Source organism: Somniosus microcephalus, chromosome 22 (genome assembly GCF_052327205.1).
Source record: "Somniosus microcephalus isolate GS21.2 chromosome 22, FLI_Smic_1.0, whole genome shotgun sequence".
Classification (NCBI taxonomy): domain Eukaryota; kingdom Metazoa; phylum Chordata; class Chondrichthyes; order Squaliformes; family Somniosidae; genus Somniosus; species Somniosus microcephalus.
Genome location: NC_141008.1, coordinates 57,338,674 through 57,359,254, shown reverse-complemented (window position 1 = coordinate 57,359,254; position 20,581 = coordinate 57,338,674). Strand labels below are relative to the sequence as shown.

The window sequence follows — 20,581 nt, the reverse complement described above, 5'->3', positions numbered from 1 at the left end:
AGGAAATACATTGGAACAGTTCCTTCTCAAATAGTTTCTCCTCCTGTGCTCCCACCCTCACCTCTGTTGTGCCCAGTCTCCATCTTTTTTCTTTCCTATTTGTCATTTACATCCTACCTCCTCAGTAACATGATCCAAAGCTTAGGGCTGAATTTTGCCGGCACTCAGAAGGCGGGTTTGGAGGCGGGTCCACTGTCAAAATCTAAATGATTGACAGCGAGTTGGGAACCCGCTGCAAATCCACCGCTGCCTCCATGTAAGTGTCCAAAGTGTCGGATCTGCGATTTCAGAACAGACCACTATTTTGCCAGCCTTTTTCTATTTTACCACATTTTTAATGGGGTTCACGTCGTTTGGAGATCATGTCAGGTAAATAGGGCAGGTTCTCTATGTTTCCCCATTGCCGTGAATAGGTGACAGCTGCAAAAGTGGTATGAAAGCTACCATTTCACAGCTGGTCACGTTCCAATATCAGAAGCTTGAGCCTTCAGGACTTGGAAGACACTTTTGAGCTGTATGCAGCTTGGTAGTGTTTGGAATAAACTCTCTATCCACTGCCACCTCCTTGGAGCAAGCTTTCTCACCATTGACAGATCGCTTCTGTCATCTCAACTTCAGCTGCCATCTATTCCAGCAACATCGGTGCCCTTAAAAAGATCTCACCTTGGTCCTCTGAATCCAACCACGATAAGCCCCAACACCAGCAGCACCAGGCACACCAACATCACCAATAACAATACCAACCTTCTCCACAATCACCTGATGCTGCACAGGACACAGGGCATCAGCACCCGACAACATTGCTGCCTGGGAGGCCAGCGATGGCATCACCATGGCCAGATTTACTTCACTTGACGATGTACACCCTGGCTGCCACATGATGCACCAGGTTAACACCACCCCACACCAGCACCATAAAGCATTCCTACAATGACCAAGCCATTCCTTTCACACTCATCACCATTGCAGGGGATACCGTTATGTCTCACCATTCACTGCAACTCACTAAGACACTTCCAAAGGTGAGCACAGATCTGTATAATAAGGCAAAATGTTGAAAATAAAGATTTCAATGTTTGACAACACTTTAACAGAAAATATACATGAACATTGCATAAAACACCCAAGTGCCTACCCTTGTGTGATATTACTTGGTGTCATTGCAGTAGGATGAGGGTGAGTGTGAGGGGTGGCTAGTGAGATGGAGAAGTGATAATGTAGATAGAGAGGGATGGGTGAAGGTGCAAGGTAAGTTGGTGTGAGTAAGGATATGCAGGAGTAGGGTAGGGAAGGCAGAGTGATGGGAATGTGATGAGCGGCACAGCAGGATGAGGTTGAGTGTGGCTTTGCAGTAACATTTCATGATCTACTGAGATCATTGAAAGGTTTGCGCCACTGCAGCCTGGTCCTCCTGACGACATCCCTGCTTGTGTCCTCCTGTGCAATGTGCAACCAGGCTGTGTTGGTCTCCTGGGGAGGTCTCTTCTGCCCATTGGAAGGGAAGAGAACCTCCCTGCATGCAGTGACTCCCTCCATAAGCATATGGAGGGAGTCATGGGAGAGCCTGGGTGCAGCCGTGCACCTCTGTGCAGTGCTTGTCAGTGTTTGCAGCACCTCAACGCTGCAGAACACTGACAGCACAACTGTCACAATGAATGCAGCCATGGTCCCTTTAAGGAAACCGTCTGATGATGCGTCATCAAATGATGTCATCAGACCCGCTTCCTCTTAATTGGCTGGGAACCCTGCAGGGCGGGCTTAACAAGCCCCATTAACGGAAAATTATTTTCACAGAGCGGCTGCAGGCGGGGGCGGGACCGGAACCCGCCAACCACCTCTCCCGCCATGATCTCACCTCCGCTGGTGAAATCGTGGCCTTTGAGTCGGTTTCCATGTGTACACTAACAAACCGACTACACATTTCTGCCTCCACTATTGACTCTGAAGTTGTTGCTATGGTTTCATGGATGAATTGAAATTTCTTTCAGAAAACCCAAGCCATCCTTTTCATCATCCACCAGCACCAATCCCAGTATGTTTTTAAGTGCAGATCAGCCATGGTCTAATTAAGTGGCTCGAGGGGCTGAATGGCCTCCTCCTGTTCCTATGTTTCTTTTGACTGGAACAGAGAAAATCAAAATGCTTAATTGCATCAGAATATCAAATTTTCATAGAAGTTTAAAGGGCTGTGCTTCCCAGAAATGTCTTGAAGTAACAAAAGCCATATGTAAATGTTCCTATGACCCAAATGTACCCACAAGCCACTTCATAAATACTATAACCATTCATTTGACATCTAGTTTGAACTAGTTGAAATTAAACCTTTAGCAAACTTATGCCTTCTGACTCATTCAACAGACATTTTGGGCTTGATTTTAAACCCCCCCCCCCCCACCCCACAATGGGCAGAGAAGGGTCGGGCGAGGATCGCTCCCATCTCCGTAATATTTACGACGGCAAGTCATGTCATCGACAAGTTTTCCGCTGCAGAGAGGCTCATGAATAAAGGCAAATTGGGGTTCTATGAGGCTCTAAGGTGATGGAGGTGCTGAAGGGTAAGAGGAACACGAGACAGAGACTAAGAACGGAAGAAGCGATAAAGAGAATCAAAGAATGTTACAGCACAGAAAGAGGCCATTTGGCCCATCGAGTCTGTGCTGATAGTTTTTTTCCTCAAAAGGAACTTCGAAAATTAAATAAATACAGAAAATACTGGAGACACACTCAGCAGGCTAGGCAGCATCTGAGGAGAGAAAAACAGAGCAACATCTGCAGTATTTTGTCAGGAGGTTATGGGTTCAAGTCCCACTCCAGGGACTTGAGCACATAAAGCTAGGCTGACACTCCAGTGCGGTGCTGAGGGAGCGCTGCACTGTCGGAGGTGCCGTCTTTCGGATGAGACGTTAAAGATCCCATGGCACTATTTCGAAGAAGAGCAGGGGCGTTATCCCTGGTGTCATGGCCAATATTTATCCCTTAACCAACATAACAAAAACAGATTATCTGGTCATTATCACATTGCTGTTTGTGGGAGCTTGCTGTGCACAAATTGGCTGCTGCGACTCCACTTCAAATAGTACTTCATTGGTTGTAAAGTGCTTTGAGACGTCCGGTGGTCGTGAAAGGCGCTATATAAATGTAAGTCTTTCTTCTTTCTTTTGTATAAAATTAAATAATGCTTTACGATTTAAAAAGGCTTGCATTTATATAGCTCCTTTCATGACCACCAGACGTCCCAAAGCGCTTTACAGCCAATGAAGTACCTTTTGAAGTGTCGTCACTGTTGTAATGTGGGAAACTCGGCAGCCAATTTGCGCTCCGCAAGCTCCCACAAACAGGAAAATGATAAGGACCAGATAATCTGTTTTTTAATGATCTTGATTGAGGGATAAATATTGGCCAGGACACCGGGGATAACTCCCCTGCTCTTCTAGTGCCATGGGATCTTTTATGTCCACCTGAGAGAGCAGATGGGGCCTCGGTTTAACGTCTAATCCGAAAGACGGCACCTCCGACAGGGCAGCACTCCCTCAGCACTGCACAGGAGCGTCAACCTAGATTTTTGTGCTTAAGTCTCTGGAGCACAGAGTTCTTTATTAGTTTGCCCCTCTAAAAAGTGGACACTTTTGTTTGTTTTTATTTTGTTTGATGGCACTGGGGTAGTCTCCTTGTAGTTTTATCAAGGAAAAGCAGAATTCGCTAGAGGTGCAGCAGGTCCCCAAGGCTGCGAGTGCGCGTGCCCTTTAAATCGACGTCACTGGACGTGCCGGCTGCTATTTCCGTCTCCCCACCGCGGTAGGTAGGAGCTGCCGGAGCCGGGGAGGTAGGCAGGTGGGTGCGGAAGGCCTCGGCCGGTGTGGGTGTGGGTGCCGGCAGGCCCGGCCCGTGTGGAGCTCGGTTGCCGGGGCCGGTCCTGGTTGCCCTTGGTTACCACGGCCGGTCCTGGTTACCGGGGCCTGTCCTGGTTGCCGCTGGTTACCGGGGCCTGTCCTGGTTGCTCTTGGTTACCGGGGCCTGGGTTCTATCGCGGGGTTGAAAGGTTCTGACTTGGCTCCCTTTGTGAGGGGGAACCCGAGGGCCGGTCACGGGGAGATTGGTTCTTGGTGCTGGTAATGAAGCCTTCCTTATGGAACAATGCGTTGTGGACTGAGTCCTTCCTAAGGTGCTTCTCTTAATGAGTACATTTTATTATTTGCCTAAAAAAAACTTGCATTTATATAGCGCCTTTCACGACCTCAGGATGTCCCAAAGTGCTTTAAAGCCAATGAAGTACTTTTGAAGTGTAGTCACTGTTGTAATGTAGCAGCCAATTAGCTCCTGCAAACTGCAATGTGATAATGACCAGATCATCTGTTTTTGTTATGTTGATTGAGGGATAAACATTGGCCAGGACATAGAAACATAGAAGATAGGAGCAGGAGTAGGCCATTCGGCCCCTTGAGCCTGTTCCGCCATTTAATGAGATCATGGCTGATCATCCAAATTCAGTACCCTGTCCCTGCTTTCTCCCCATATCCCTTTAGCCTTAAGAAATATATCTAACTCCTTCTTGAATATATTTAATCAGTTGGCCTCAACTGCCTTCTGTGGTAGAGAATTCCACAGGTTCACCACTCTCTGGGTGAAGAAATTCCTCCTCATCTCAGTCCTAAATGGCTTACCCCTTATCCCTAGACTGACCCCTGGTTCTGGACTCCCCCCACCATCGGGAACAGCCTTCCTGCATCTAGTCTGTCTAGTCCTGTTAGAATTTTATAAGTTTCAATGAGATCCCGTCTCATTCTTCTAAACTCTAGCGAATATAAGCCTAATCGACCCAATCTCTCTTCATATGTCATTCCTGCCATCCCAGGTATCAGTCTGGTGAATCTTCGCTGCGCTCCCTCCATGGCAAGAACATCCTTCCTCAGATAAGGCGACCAAAACTGCACACAATACTCAAGGTGTGGTCTCACCACGGCCCTGTACAACTGCAGCAAGACATCCTTGCTCCTGTACTCGAATCCTCTCGCTATGAAGGCCAACATACCATTTGCCTTCTTAACCGCCTGCTGCACCTGCATGCTTACCTTCAGCGACTGGTGCACAAGGACACCCAGGTCCCGTTGCACTTCCTCTTCTCCCAATCTATTGCCGTTCAGATATTAATCTGCCTTCCTGTTTTTGCCACCAAAATGGATAACCTCGCATTTATCCACATTATACTGCATCTGCCATGCATCTGCCCAATCACCCGACCTGTCCAAATCATACTGGCGTTTCTCTGAATCCTCCTCGCAGCACACACGCCCACCCAGCTTTGTGTCATCTGCAAACTTGGAGATGTTACATCTAGTTCCCTTGTCTAGATCATTACTATATATTGTGAATAGCTGGGGTCCTAGTACCGATCCCGGCGGTACCCCACTAGTCACTGCCTGCCACTCGGAAAAAGACCCGTTTATTCCAACTCTTTGCTTCCTGTCTGCCAACCAGTTCTCTATCCAAGTCAGTACCTTACCCCCAATCCCACGTGCTTTAACTTTGCATGCCTATCTCTTATGCGGGACCTTATCGAAAGCCTTCTGAAAGTCCAGATACACCGGGGCTAACTTCCCCTGCTGTTCTTTGAAGTTGTGCCATCGGATCTTTTATGTCCACCTGAGAGAGCAGACGGTGCCTCAGTTTCCATCACACTCCTTACTTGTGCCTTGTAGATGGTGGAAAGGCTTTGGGGAGTCGGGAGGTGAGACACTTGCTGCAGAATGCCTAGCCTCTGACCTGCTCTTGTTGCCACAGTATTTATGTGGCTGGTCCAGTTAAGTTTCTGGTCAATGGTGACGACCCCCCCCCCCCCCCCCCCCCCCCCAAAGGATGTTGATAGTGGGGGATTCGGCGATGGTAATGCCGTTGAATCTCAAGGGGCGGTGGTTAGGCTCTCGCTTGTTGGAGATAGTCATTGCTTGGTACTTCTGTGGCGTGATTGTTACCTGCCACTTATCAGCCCAAGCCTCAACGTCGTCCAGGTCTTGTTGCATGCGGGCATTGACTGCTTCATTATCTGAAGAGTTGTGAATGGCGCTGAACGCTGTGAACACCCCCATTTCTGACCTTATGTTGGAGGGAAGGTCATTGATGAAGCAGCTGAAGATGGTTGGGCCCAGGACACTGCCCTGAGGAACTCCTGCAGCGATGTCCTGGGGATGTGACGATTGACCTACAACCACTACAACCATCTTTCTTTGTGCCAGGTATGACTCCAGCCAGTGGGGAGTTTCCCCCATGATTCCCATTGACTTCAGTTTTACTAGGGCTCCTTGATGCCACACTCGGTCAAATGCTGCCTTGATGTCTAGGGCAGTCACTCTCGCCTCACCTCTGGAATTTAGCTCCTTTGTCCATGTAAAGAGAAAAGTTTGGTTAATGTTTTGGGCCTATACCCTTCAGTATATCCCTGAAATGTTAAGTTGTCTTTTCTATTTACAGATGCTGTATTTCTAACATTTTCTGTTACCGCCTTAGTTGGTCTGTTTCTTTGCAATCACTAACTTTGTGTGAGTGTTCACAATTAGTATAATGTTTCTAATTTGAATTATTACATCAAATTTCAATTTAAAATTTAGCAGAATTTTGTTTAATTGAAGTTCTAACATTCAATTTCAGGGTTTGAAGCTTTAATACATTTCGGGTATTTGTCATTTCCCTATTTTCTGAAAAGTACAAAAATGGCATTTGTGAAAATGGAAGTACACGATGGTCATTTGATACGTGATTTCAGTGCATCACTACATTCAGTTAAGAGAGACCATTAAAATAATTGCGCAAACTAAGCTGAATTTTAGAGGTTGGGGAATACAGACATTGCAAAACTATATAGGCAGAATGTTTGAGCTGGGTGATGCAGGAATTGAGTCATTTGGCAAAAGGCCCTGAACATAATGACGCAGCTTCTTTGAGAAAATACATAAAAATAGACTTGTACAAGCTCCACAATATGGAAACTTTATGATCTGATTAGGAGTGCTGTAGATGGTGAGGTATCAGCCGAGTGTCTTCCACTTCCTAGTTGGATCTAGTAAGTTAACATGCACATCAACTTGTGCATTTCAGGTTGGAGCATTGACTGATCAAGGAAGTGACATATGTGTAAAATGCCCCCGTTGCCAGGTGCAGAACTAGTACAGACACCTCTCCAGTTATATCGGTACCTCTTTCGATGCTGTAAGCAACTTCCTGCAGAAAACATACAGCGGCATTACAAGCATGCAATAAGACAGGTTTGTACAATGTTGAAATTCCAGCTTTGGCTCTCAGTTGTGTTATCCAAGTCATTAAGAAATAGAGTGAATAGTTGAGGCTCCAGCACAGATCCGTGTTGGACACCACTAGTCGCTTCCTTCCAATTCGAATACATACTCATTATCCTTACTCTCTGCTTTCTACCACCTAACCAGGTCAATAATTTGCCTTCAATTCCGTGAGCTTTAATTTTAGCTAACGTCTCTTGCGTGGAACCTTATCGAATGCCTTCTGGAAGTCCATGCAAACTACATCCATAGACAGTCCCCTGTCTACTACTTTAGTTACTTAAAAAATTCAATTAGGTTCGTTAGCTATGACCTGCCCATTACAAATCTCTCTAATCAGCTCAACTTTCTCTAAGTGCTCATTTCCTAGTTTTTCTTTCACTGATCCCAAGGGGGACATCATTGTTTACATGATTCCAATCCAAAATAAAATACTCTAATAACTACTGTTTTCTGCCCTTTACTCAACTTCCTATCCATTTTTTATTTGTTTATGGGATGTGGGCGTTGCTGGCAAGGCCAGCATTTATTGCCCATTCCTAATTGCCCTTGAGAATGGGCAACTCTGGATGGGCACTAAATCCATGCTGTCACATTCCCTTTAATACTGTTCAACTCCAATGCATTACCTTATTATCATTACTTTTTGGAAATCTATATACATAACCTTCAAAAGCAAAATACTGCAGATGCTGGAAATCTGAAATAAAAACAGACAATGCTGGGAATACTCAGCGGGTCAGGCAGCATCTGTGGAGAGAGAAACCAAGTTAACGTTTCAGGTCGATGACCTTTCGTCAGAATCTGTTTTTATTACATAACATTCACTATTTCCTTTATCAATACATTCCTTGAAGAACTCTGCCGACTGTCCTTAATTATCCTATGTTTTTCAAAGTGCGTAGTAATGGCCTCTGGAAGCTTACCCAGTACTGTTGTTAGGTGGATTGATCTATATTTACCTGGTTTGTCCATTTCTCCCTCTTTTGAACAGAGTTTTATTGGTAACCCTCCAGTCTTCTGACGTACCTTTTGTATTTAGGGATGTTGGAAAGAGTGTGGTCAGTGGCTCTGCTATTTCCCTTCTGACTTCCCTCCACACTCTAGGATACATGCCATCAGGACCATGTACCTCTTCCACTTTTGAGTCCCACCAACTTTTTGATCCCACTTCTCATCACTGGGTTATCCTATCTAATTATTCTACCTTCGCCTCTTGTACCCTTTCATTCCCTGGGTATTCAACGTTATTTATTCAAAACTCTATAATAAAAATATGACTTGTTGGTAATGTCAAATCTTTTACCTCGAGGCGGCCCACGATGTCTCTAATTGATAGGCGTGAGTCCTATACGTCCCAGAATTACTCCAGAGATTTTAATAGGGACAATAATTCAAAATGGCCTCAGACTCGATCTGTTGACCATGGGGAAAATATAACACCAGCTAGGTAAAGTTTGTAATGTTGGTAGCCTAGTGGTGCGCGCATTAGTTCATAAATACACCACACAAGTAAACTTCTAATCTCAACTAGGACTTGCCGCTTGAGGAAGGAAAGAAATTAATTGCATCAATGGGCAATTCTTGCACACACCTGAAAATGCTCATTAAAAATGAGTGGGGCATGACAGCATAGTGCCCTGAAGAATGGGTGTTTATTATATATTAACCAAATGCCTGATAAATGAATAGCCCTCTCACAAATGACATTTTTATGCACCGATCATTTGCCTATGGCTTGCATTTTTACAGATCATTTAAATTTACGTTCCTGTTCCACGTTTCTGTCCACGTGGCCCTGGAGAAGGAACATGTGGTGTCCACCATTACACTCGAGGCCTTCCGTGTCCTGTGATAACCGCAGGATGTCCATTATGTAATCTATTACAAACAACATAGTACCGATCTTCTTCACATCAAGCTTCTTTCAGTTTGATTGGACCCCAGTTAGATTACTTTTAGTTGTGCCCTCTTAAAGGGGACACTTGCCGTACTGAATTTTGTGCAATGACACCGGGGAAACCCAGGGCCACCTTTACTGGTCCAATTAAAATAGGCAAATCTTGTTTAAGTAAATCTTACTAGCATCTGCTGCTGCATCCTGCTCAACATGTCCTATTGACCCCCACCAGTGAAAACATCATGACAGACTGAACAGCTGAGATTAAACCAGAACAGTGCGCTGAGTCACACTGCTGTTCAAATTTAATTTCAACTGTTCATGCAGATGCTACGCTAGCACGTGGTTCAGAGGGCATCTCTGACTGAAGGCAGTAGCAGGTATGGAGGGTGGAGCCAGATGCTCGCTGGAAAGCTTCAGCAGCTTGTGAAAGTTGGGCAAGAAGCAGCAGCAGGTTGAGAGCACCAATAGAACATTATTACAATAATGGGGAAATTGGAAAACACTCATCAGGAGTGTCTGAGTTTCAGTTCGCATTATGGAGCCTCACTGCCCACACGTAAAGATTAAATCAATGTTCCCATTAATTTCTGTATATCTTAAGCTGTGGGTACTTGATATTCTGATTTAGGACTTAATCACCAATGGGGCAACACTGCTAAGAATAGCCCTTCCCAAACCCCCAAGACCCTGAAATTCAAACAGGGCAAATCAGAAAATAAGTACAGAACTGAGCTGCTTAACCTTGGTAGACCAGATTGCCAGGGTTGGCAACCTGTACATGGCCCACATTTGGACACCACAGAATTAAGTGAATAGACAGAATAACTGAACAAATTTGTTGGCAAATGGAGCTATTCACGTAAACAGGCTTCACTGTATTCGTACAGCATCTAAGGTAGGTTGTGAAACAGGTGATGACTACGTCCAGTAATCGTTCTAATTATAGCAGTAACATCATCATAGTATGTTGGATTTTTGTTGTGCAACAAGATAATTTAGTGTTTAACTTACAATTAATAGTTTAAGCCTGCTAGGATTATTTATACTCAAAATTAAATTATATTTGGGTGAGGCTGCTTTACAATTTTGGTAATGCCGATAGCCTCCCAACCCAGAGGTTTGAGTTGAAATCCTAGTTTTGACCAACCTTCAAATTTGCTTTTGCCCTTTAACACACATCACGGATAGGCTATCAAATTCATTGTTCGAGAGGAGGAAAGTGGTGAAACCAGTCACACCATATAGAAATGAATAGCGCATTGATCTTTAAATAGAGATGACGGGGAAAGCTCCAGGCCAGACGTTTTCTTCCTTGTGTAAAGTCAGAAGCAAAGTAAACACCTGAAAAACAAGTGTAATTACTCAACATTCCTAAGCTGATGAGGGAAAAATCACCCAGGTTGTCTGCTGTTTAGCAGTTACTCTGCTTCCTCCCCAAGGTAATGCATGCATGAGGCTAGGGATTGGAATCACCTCTGCACCCTCCCATGATTGAATAGCCAGCTGCCACTCATTATTTAGGTTGATATATGAAGAATGGCTACTTTGACAAACTACAGGAGGGCTAGTACCCATGGAACTGTACCCTAACATGAGCTGTTAGCCTTCAGAAAAGGGGGAGGGAGAAATTAGGTGTAAACTTTTGGCTTTCTTCTCTCTCATTTAAACCTGAGGTGGTGGGGGCGGGGGTGGTGAATCAGAATTCACCCTGAACTGGGGGGGGGGGGGTTGGTGAATCAGAATTCACCCTGAACTGGTAAGAAAAGCTTCATGTTATATGATAATTGTAATCATTTAATTTATTTAGAAACATTCATTAATCTTGATAATTCCCTCAATTCTTTTTAAGCATTAAACATTTACAGAAAATAGGTTTTGTCCAGCACAGATCACATGGGTACTTTTGAAAGTTATTGAAAGTCTTTACAGCTCAGGAAATGAATAGTCAACTCCAGAAAGGATGGGTTGGTGTCACTAGTATCAGAATTATGTTGTGTTGGTTACTCCCGCTACATTAAAAAAAAATTGTATTAGCGAATGAACTTAATGAAGAATAAATTCACCAGTTTTACACCTGACAGAACTTTAAGGTTCATGCAGATGAAGATAATCCAGAGCGAATTCAACAGATTATCAAAAGGGCAATTGAAGATGCTGACTGGGTCCTGTCTAAAGTAAGTGTGCTTAACTTCTTTTGCCATAGGGGTTCCAGGTGGCATGTTATGGTGTTCTTTTATTGATAGTGTGCCATCAAGAACAAGTGCCAATACTCCCTCCATCAAAGACATGCTACAGGGACAAGGGCAGCAGGTGCATGGGACCACCTCCAAGTCACACATCATCCTGACCTGGAAATATATCGGCTGTTCCTTCATCGTCGCTGTGTCAAAATCCTGGAACTCCCTCCCTAACAGCACTGTGGGAGTACCATCACCACACGGACTGCAGCGGTTCAAGAAGGTGGCTCACCACCACCTTTTCAAGGGCAATTAGGGATGGGCAATAAATGCTGGCCCTGCCAGCGACGCCCACATCCCATGAATGAATAAAAATAATATGTCAAAGAGCTAAACTCATGGGTTCTGAGACTGGAAGTTAAAAGTGGGGAAAATATGCACCTCTTTCCCATTGGTGCATTCTTCCCATTTTACAAACATATCCTGAATTATATCTATAAATAAATGATTTAAAATCTCGTAGGGTACGTACATCCTGTTGTCACACTTTTCTGTCAACATTTATCATTAAATTTTGTTATGATAACTGTCAAGATATAATTGAACGTTCTAGCCACTATGCGGTTCTGTGAATCAAGATTATTAAGTCTGTTAACTCTGACACATTGCATAGTAAAACATATTTTATCAACTGACCTCCATTCCAAAGACACTTTACTATTCTAAATACTGCACCTAAGGACATTGCAATTTAACAGCTTAAGGCAATACCTACAAATAGTTTGTGTTGTGCTGGGTGGGCACACTGATGCATTGAGATTGTGGAGAGCAATGCTGAGCGATCACCAGTCTTCCCTTTAGCATGGTTGTCTTGGCGTCCTAACTGATTTGGCTTCGTTAGGGCTTAACATCAAGGTCCATGTTCCTTCAGTTTAACTAATTTGAACAAACTATAGTCTTGTCTGCGATTTACAAGACCCAGAAATGCATTCGCTGGCCGGGCAGGGGAAAGGAGGAGACTTAATTGGGAGGTGGAGCAGGTTGGAGACTCGGTGATGCATTGAGTTGTGGAGAAAGCTTGAGGTGGGTGGGAAGAATTAGGCAGGTTGCTTGGCTGGGAAGGAATCTTAGTTATAATTATTGAACTAAAGAAGGAAGGAAAATCACCTTACAGGTTAGAAGGAAAGTGGGTCTCAAACAAAGGAAAGTGGGTCTCAAACAATCCACTGCATCATATGATTTGGAAAAGAGGGGCTTTTCTTTGAGCTTGGATGTAATATTTTTTGCTGGAGGTCTACTGCACTGTTCTAGATCCAAATTTCTAGTGGATTAGGGATGGGCAATAAATGCTGGCCTTGCCGGCGACGCCCATATCCCAGGAATACATTTTTAAAAAGGATGCTGGGGACTTCCTTGTGGTGGGGGGGGGGTGGGGGGGGAGGAGGAATGTAAATACAAGAGAGTGAAGGAGCTTTTTACTAAAAAGGTTGGGGGGGGGTGTTTGCTGGGATTTTGGAACCCTCATCAATAACTAGGAGCTGAAATGCAATTTGAGCTTGAATAGTTCCATCATCCAACTTTGCAGCGTTGTGTTCTATATAATCTGCAGTGGTCCTGTCATCAACCTATTTTCATTTAAATCCATTGTTCTTTGATTATCAGGCAGAATTTTCACTAACCGAGCTTTTTATCTCTCTGCCCATTTTACAAACAGCGTCCATTACATTTCTTTGAAGCACTGTACCTAAAAGCATCACAATTTTGAAAAGACTGCATGTTCTAATTTGTAAACTATTTTTTAAAAAAAAGGCAGTTCCCGCAAATAACTTTTTATGCAGTTTGAAGTTAAATAGTACAGTGAAGTTCACCTATGCAAATAGATCCTTTTTTCGTGACTCACATTTTCCAGATTGTTTAAATAAACTAAATAGTATCGCAGTGCGGTATCTGCTTAATTTCTAAGGTAGGTGAAATATCTCCACCTACCTTAGTCCTCTTGAGGTCAGACTTCTTTATTGTTTAAATGTAGATTCCACAGTAATATAATTTGTATACCAAATTAGTACAAAATATCAGTTGAGTAACTCCCTGTCTCAGTTCCACCATGTATTCCACCATCCTGTTCCAATGCCTCTCCTGTGTCTTCCAGCTGGGTGGAACTGCCCTTAGCCTGGTTCCATTCTTAACTATCGAATTGTTGCCAGAAAATCACCTGCAATGGCTTCTGTTCCCACTCTCTCACCATTACCTCTAGACTCCCCAAGGATCTATGCTTGGCCCCCTTCTATTTCTCATAATTGCTGCCCCTCTGCAACATCATCTGAAAACACATCATCAGGTTCCACATGTACGCTGACAACACTCAGCTCTATCTCACCACCACCTCTCTTGACCCCTCCACTGTCTCGGATTTGTCACACTGCTTGTCCCACATCCAGTACTGGATGGGCAGAAATTTCCTCCCAACTAAATATTGGTAAGACCGAAGCCATTGGCTTTGGTCTCCGCCACAAACTCCGTTTCCTGACCATCGTTTCCATCCGGCTCCCTGGCAAATGTCTGAAGCTGAGCCTGACCGTTCGTAACCTTGGTGTTGTGTTTGACCCCGAGATGAGCTTCCGACCACATATCTGCTCCATCACAAAGATTGCCTATTTCCACCTCCATAACATTGCCCAACTCCGAATCTGCCTCAGCTCATCTGCTGCTGAAACCCTCATTTGTGCCTTTGCTACCTCTAGATTTGACTATTCCAATGCTCTCATGGCCAGGCTCCCATCTTTCACCCTATATAAACTTGTGCTCATCCAAAACTCTGCTGCCCGTATCTTCACTCTCACCAAGTCCCTTTCACCTTGCTGACCTACACTGGCTCCCATCCGACAACATCTCAATTTTAAAATCCTCATCCTTGTTTTCAAATCCGTCCATAGCCTCGCATCTCCCTTTCTCTGTAACCTCCTCCAGCCCTACAAGCCTTGAAGATCTCTGCGCTCCTCCAATTCTGGCATCTTTCAGCTGGCCCTAAGCTCTGGAATTCCCTCCCTAAACCCCTCTGCCTCTCTATCCTCCTTTTAAGATGCTACTTAAAACCTACCTCGTTGACCAAGTTGCCCTAATATCTCCTTCTGTGGCTCGGTGTCAAATATTTATTGATAATGCTCATGTTAAGCGCCTTGGGACGTTTGACGACGTTACAGGCACTATATAAATGCAAGTTGTTGTTGTTGTATACATCATTCTTGATGTCTTTCTACACAGGAACCTCTTCAATCTCATATCTACATCACAAACAATCCTTTCTCTGCTAGTTTCATAGCAGTTAAACGTACTAATTTGGTGTTTTTTCTTTGAGCAACCTAGGTGAATGACCAAGGCATATAGTGCAGGCACATGCCAAGATCTCAGTAAGAAAGAAAGAAGGTGAGGTAAATAGAGAAATTAATGGTTAGGTGGTGCCAGGCCTGGGTTTTAAAAGCCTTTGGGGGAGAAATTCCCCATGAGGACCATTTGGGGCGCTGCGTCAAAAATGTTTGAAAAGTTAGCACCAGGCACTAACCTCTTCAAACAGTTGAGAAATTCCCATTTTTTGCTCCAAGAGGGAAGTGGAGCTCTAAATCAAGTGCTCCACTTGTCTCTTGGGACGCAAGAGGCGGGGAATGGCCTGATCCAGGGCAATGTGCTCAGCAGCGCCACAAGTGGCCACGCATGGCACTGCTGCGTTGCAGGGGTTCTTCCTTCAATTAAACGGAAGGGCCCCGCGCTGCGAGCTCTGCATTTTTTTTTGGCAGCTGCTGGAGCACCGGGGTGGCAGGCTGACTGATCGCGGCACTCAGCCTGTGTCCGGTACTCAGAATTTTTTATTAAATCAGAGATTTTTTTTTCATGTCGGCTGCCCACCGCGCCTTTAAATGGTGCCCCGCGGGCGGCTGGCCTCATAGTTCGCGACCCCTGCAGTAGTCGGTAACATCGCCCGGCGCTGCTGCGGGCCATGAGGGGGAATTTTTCTTCCGGGGCGCTGCGCCCGGAGATCACCTCATGATCTCCAGGCACACAAGATCAGGGTGATACCTGGTAGCACCGCCGCTAACCTCCCGTGAAATTTAGCAGGAGGTGTGGTTATCGCCTTGGCGCGGGGGGGAGACACATTTGGGCCCCTTTAGCGCTTCCCACCAGAGGCGCAAATGAGGGGAATTTCACCCCCTATTATGGGAGCCGACAGAAGCCAAACTAACTCTGATACTTTTATGCTGCATTTCATGTCTGGGAGCTGTCTATATAGGAAGCAGCTGTAGACTTTGTCCCAAGAAGGATGATTAACTTTGCCTGTTGATAAATGTTGCTTCCATAATCTATTTACCACCAACAGGTTAGCTGTGTGTTCCATGAGCTACAAATGAATGCTTATTGTTGCTTTATTAGTGCTTCAGTGCTCCACACGAGATAGAGAAGTAAAATCAGAAAATACTGTAAATACACAGGTCAGTCAGCATTTGTAAAGAGAAAAGACCGCAAAATCTGGGCTGATGTTTCCCATGTACTTTTTGTCAAAAGGCGTAGAGATTTGTGTTGAGCGGGTTTCTCCATGCAGGTTTCCTGAGCTTAAGCCTGCTGTCAGATGCATCACAGACACGAGATCAGGTGAGAGTGAATCGCCTGTTGTGTGCATTTCCTAGAGACATCAGGAGCACAACAGAAAGAGCAATTGAGTGGGGGGTGAGGGTGAGGAGGTGCGGATTGTGTGGCCCCTCGTTCTGGGAATTCTGCATGCAATGGGGGAAGAGGTTCATCTGTTTGGCTCAAATCCGTCATTTAACCTTTTATATTTTGCAGTATAAAAATCTGAAGGAATCGAAGTAGCAAAGACCCACAGTACAAGCCAGCGAAATAACAAGGACGTACAAGACTTTGGCTGGTACCAAAGATGCAGAGTCACTAGCAAGCAGTGACTAAACAGATGTTCATTTATTTAACATGGAATGTCCAAGATTAGTAGGAACTCAGTCATTGCAAATATATTAAAGAGGATTTATGTAGGAAGCAAACTTGAATTGGAGAAATGGACGATGGCGGTGAGTTCCTGGGTTGTAATCTGTTTTGGAAGTCAGGTGAGGCCATGTTTTATGAACTTTCAACTGAGATTAGATTAGAGCCTTTGTGGACGTCCGCTGTTTCTAAGCCATGGATTTGCCACTGTCCGCTAACGAGCATTAACGTCCCTATATACTGCAATTCACATTCAGGTCTCACTGCCTTGTAACATTGATGAACAAGCGAGTGATTTTTATTTTTTAAATTTTCTGTTGGCAGTCCGAATATATTGTAATGGAAGGGAACGTGTATTCTGCTGAATTGTTCCACAATTGTTTAATATAAACCAGATACCTTTACATTTAATGGTGTTTCACAGCCACCTTCTGTCACTGGTTTAGAAATACTGGTTAGAGGCAGCCTGAGCACAGACATTTTATGTCGTAAGTGTGTTATTGTGAAATTCTGTTCCATTGATTTCATAGATGGGGGTACATTATATACCATTTCTAACTATCCCCATTCAAGGAACCGCACACTTTTAAAAGCCACAAGATACCGTACTTTATAGAAATTATCCTGACTATTGGAGAGTATTTTCATGCTTCTTGAGACCGACCATTTCAGGAGGTCTCTTCCACTCCTCCCCACTTAAAAGGAATGCAGACTGTCCCATAACTCCTAATTTGAGTGGCTCAGGAGCAGAGGAGAGATCCAAAATGACAAGTCTCCATGAGCACAAAGGTGGACCTCAGTGAGGTGGGGGATACTCTTTGATTATAAGGTTTTTCATTTTACAGCATTTTAGATTATGGACCAAGGCAGTAGACTGTACTATCCTTTTTAATGCATTAAACTCAGCCAATATCACAGATTGTTGACTCTGTTTCTCTCTCCATGGATGTTGCCTGGCCTGCTGAGTTTTTCCAGCATTTTATGTTAGCACAGATTGTCATCCTGTTTCTGTTTTGCAATATTGTAATTCCATACTCAATCATTTTGCTTGTGTTCCTGTAAACTGTGAAATATGGATGATGGATTTTTTTTTTTAATTCTGGATTAAATCAGGTAGACTTTACACAGTTTGGCTGAATTATAATCATCCCTGGTCAGTGCAGTTCAGCCAGTGTGGTCGTAAGGACATTATGACGGGCCTTAGTGACACTGAGCAAAGGAGGAGAAAAATCAAGTAGGGTTCCTACTCCTTATTGGGATAGTGAAAGGCAGCTGCGGTGGCATCTTGTGACAACACAAGTCACTGCTCTCAGGAGAAGCGGGAGGTTCTCGAAGTGAGAAGAAAAGGCTATACGAACAATGACCGACAGATAACGACCCTCTGGTCCATCGAGCCTGTCCCACACAATTACAGTACCTTGTGTATCACAATATATACACTCCACCCCACTCAAAACCATTTGATCTCCTGGGAGAGGCAAAAAAATCCAGGCCAATTTGGGGGAAAAAAATCTGGGAAATTATTCTCCCACCCATCTAGGCGTCAGAACTAGTCTAGGAGATCACTCTGGCCCTGTAGTGAGTTTATAATTTTCAGTCAGAAAACTGACACCTGTGTTAGTCAGAAAAGGTGAGTAAAATTTGAATATTTCTGGCTTGTTGATTATAGTGTCACCTTGGCTGAGTTGGTAGCACGCTCGGCTCCAAGATTGAAAGGCTGAGAGTTCAAGTCCCACTTCAGGACTTGGGCACATAATCTAGGCTGACACTTCAGTGCAGTATTGAGGGAGTGCCGCATTTGTCTGTCTGAGGTGTTATTGTTTGGATGACCTGTTAAACTGAGGTGCTGTCCAAGTGTACATAAAAGATCCCATTGCATTTTTTTCAATCGAGTAGCTCTACCAGTATTCTGCACTCGAGCAACACTGCCAAAATCATTAACTGGTCATTCATCTCATTGTTGTTTGATGGACCTTGCTGTGTGCAAATTAGCTGCTGTGCTTGTCTACAAAAGAACAGTGGCTACACTTCAGAAAGTCATCCATTGGCTGTGAGATGTTTTGGGATGTCCTGAGGATGTGAAAGGCGCTACATAAATCCAAGCCTTCCTTTCTGTACGGAGTTGGCTCATTTATATGGAGCATTTTGCCAAGAGTTTTTTGCTATCCCGATGGTTGCTCATTCCATTTAAGTATTTGTTTTGATGTTCCAAAACTATTGGCTGACAAAGCACCAGTTAGAATCTGTATTTAAAAAAAATCCTTGCACAGTTCCAAAATAAATATTAAAATGGATACTTATCCTGTACCAGATCAGACTGTGCCAAATGTCACAAGATGTAATGTAATGTGAAGCTGACTCAAACTGCTACCCAAATAAAAGCCATTTGCTTTTTTAAAGTGCTCATGTTATTTTTTATGTGGCATTGTCCATTCATATCACAGTAACACAGTGACGCAGCATACCATTGCAATGTTGCTGAAAGTCCCAAGATAAATTATTCAAGGTGGAAAAAAAATACTGGAATTCCCTTCTAATCCCCGGATTTTTGTAGCGTGTGTTTTTACGGTGGAGTAGAGGATTGGGTGGTGGTCCAAGTATATGAGGTATAGTTGAGTAGTTTAATCTGTCCCAGGCCTCGGTCTGCAGTTAGTCGCATATTGGAAAAAATGTTTTCATGACTAACTGCGAGGAAGAGCTGTGTTTAGTTTTTGGGAGGGGAAGGACTAACCTAAGAACTGAGGTGCATAAATGAGCTTTGTGGCTGCCCAGTGTACATACACGGTTAAAACCGCTAAAGTGCCTGTGTACACCTGTTTGTCCTGAGCAGCCTCCTTTTTAAAACTTAGGCTTTTGTTTGCATTTTTATGGTCTGTTAGCATTGCATCAGGCTGAGGTAATTGATACAGCAGTTGATAATGAAGAATGCAAGTTGATAATGAAGAATGCATGCCTATCAGTAATCTATAGGCAAATACCAGTATATGCTCACAAATTAAAAAGTTGCCTTTCCAAAAAGTATGTTTTTAATATTGCACGGAACAATATATGGTTAGATTAAATTACAGATGTGGCCAAGTTACCAAATTGGAACTGTCATGCGACAGCCAGCATCAAGTTGTGGGGCAGACTGATGATGACGTAGTGGGGAAATGGTTGCATGGAGAGAGCTCCGATTTGTTCCTCGGCATTTGATTGGGAGTCAGCGTCAGAGGCCACATCTCTTTACCAAAGCCCCTTAACAACAACAACTTGTATTTATATAGCACCTTTAACATAGTAAAACGTCCCAAGGCGCTTCACAGGAGTATTAGAAGACAAAAAATTTGACACCGAGCCACTTAAGGATAAATTAGGGCAGGTGACCAAAAGCTTGGTCAAAGAGGTCGGTTTTAAGGAGCGTCTTGAAGGAGGAAAGAGAGGTAGCGAGGCAGAGAGGTTTAGGCAGGGAATTCCAGAGCTTAGGACCTAGGCAACAGAAGGCACGGCCACCAAAGGTTGAGCGATTATAATCAGGGATGCTCAAGTTGGCAGAATTAGTGGAGCGCAGATATCTCGGGGGTTTTGGGGGGGGTGGTGGCTGATGGAGTGATGGAGATTACAGAGATGGGGAGGGGCGAGGCCATGGAGGAATTTGAAAACAAGGATGAGAATATTGAAATCGAGGCGTTGCTTAACCGAGAGCCAATGTAGGTAAGCGAGCACAGGGGTGATGGGCGAACGGGACTTGGTGCGAGTCAGGATACGGGCAGCCGAGTTTTGGATGACCTCAAGTTTATATAGGGTAGAATGTGGGAGGCCAGCCAGGAGCGCATTGTAATAATCAAGTCTAGAGGTAACAAAGGCATGGATGAGGGTTTCAGCAGCGGATGAGCTGAGGCAAGGGTGGACAAGGGCGATGTTACGGAGGTGGAAATAGGCAGTCTTTGTTATGCTTCAGATATGTGGTCGGAAGCTCATTTCAGGGCCAAATATGACACCAAGGTTGCGAACAGTGTGGTTCAGCCTCAGACAGATGTTTGGGAGAGGGATGGAGTCAGTGGCTAGGGAACGGAGTTTTTGGCGGGGACCGAAAATAATGGCTTTGGTCTTCCCAATATTTAATTGGAGAAAATTTTTGCTCATCCAGAACTGTGTGTCAGACAAGCAGTCTGACAATTTAGAGACCGTGGAGGGGTCGCGAGAACAGGTAGTGAGGTAGAGCTGGGTGTCGTCAGCATACATGTGGA

The 20,581-nt window shown here is 44.3% G+C and overlaps 1 protein-coding gene across 5 annotated transcripts; it reads left to right on the top strand.

Moving 5' to 3' along the window:
* Nucleotides 1-3,704: 3,704 nt before the first annotated feature.
* lyrm9 (LYR motif containing 9) lies at nt 3,705-17,441 on the top strand. 5 transcript variants are annotated; one of them, XM_085964829.1, is made up of 4 exons: nt 3,705-3,795; nt 7,090-7,256; nt 11,271-11,363; nt 16,200-17,441. In XM_085964829.1, exons 2-4 carry the CDS (start codon nt 7,122-7,124, stop codon nt 16,224-16,226), a joined length of 255 nt encoding a protein of 84 aa, XP_085820955.1. In that variant the 5' UTR covers nt 3,705-3,795; nt 7,090-7,121; the 3' UTR covers nt 16,227-17,441. The 5 variants fall into 5 exon arrangements, with proteins under 5 accessions (XP_085820955.1, XP_085820954.1, XP_085820957.1 ...); XM_085964828.1 differs by having other exon boundaries at nt 3,749-3,831; XM_085964831.1 differs by lacking the exons at nt 3,705-3,795; nt 16,200-17,441 and adding exons at nt 3,839-6,230; nt 14,730-16,193.
* The last annotated feature ends 3,140 nt before the right edge of the window (nt 17,442-20,581 follow it).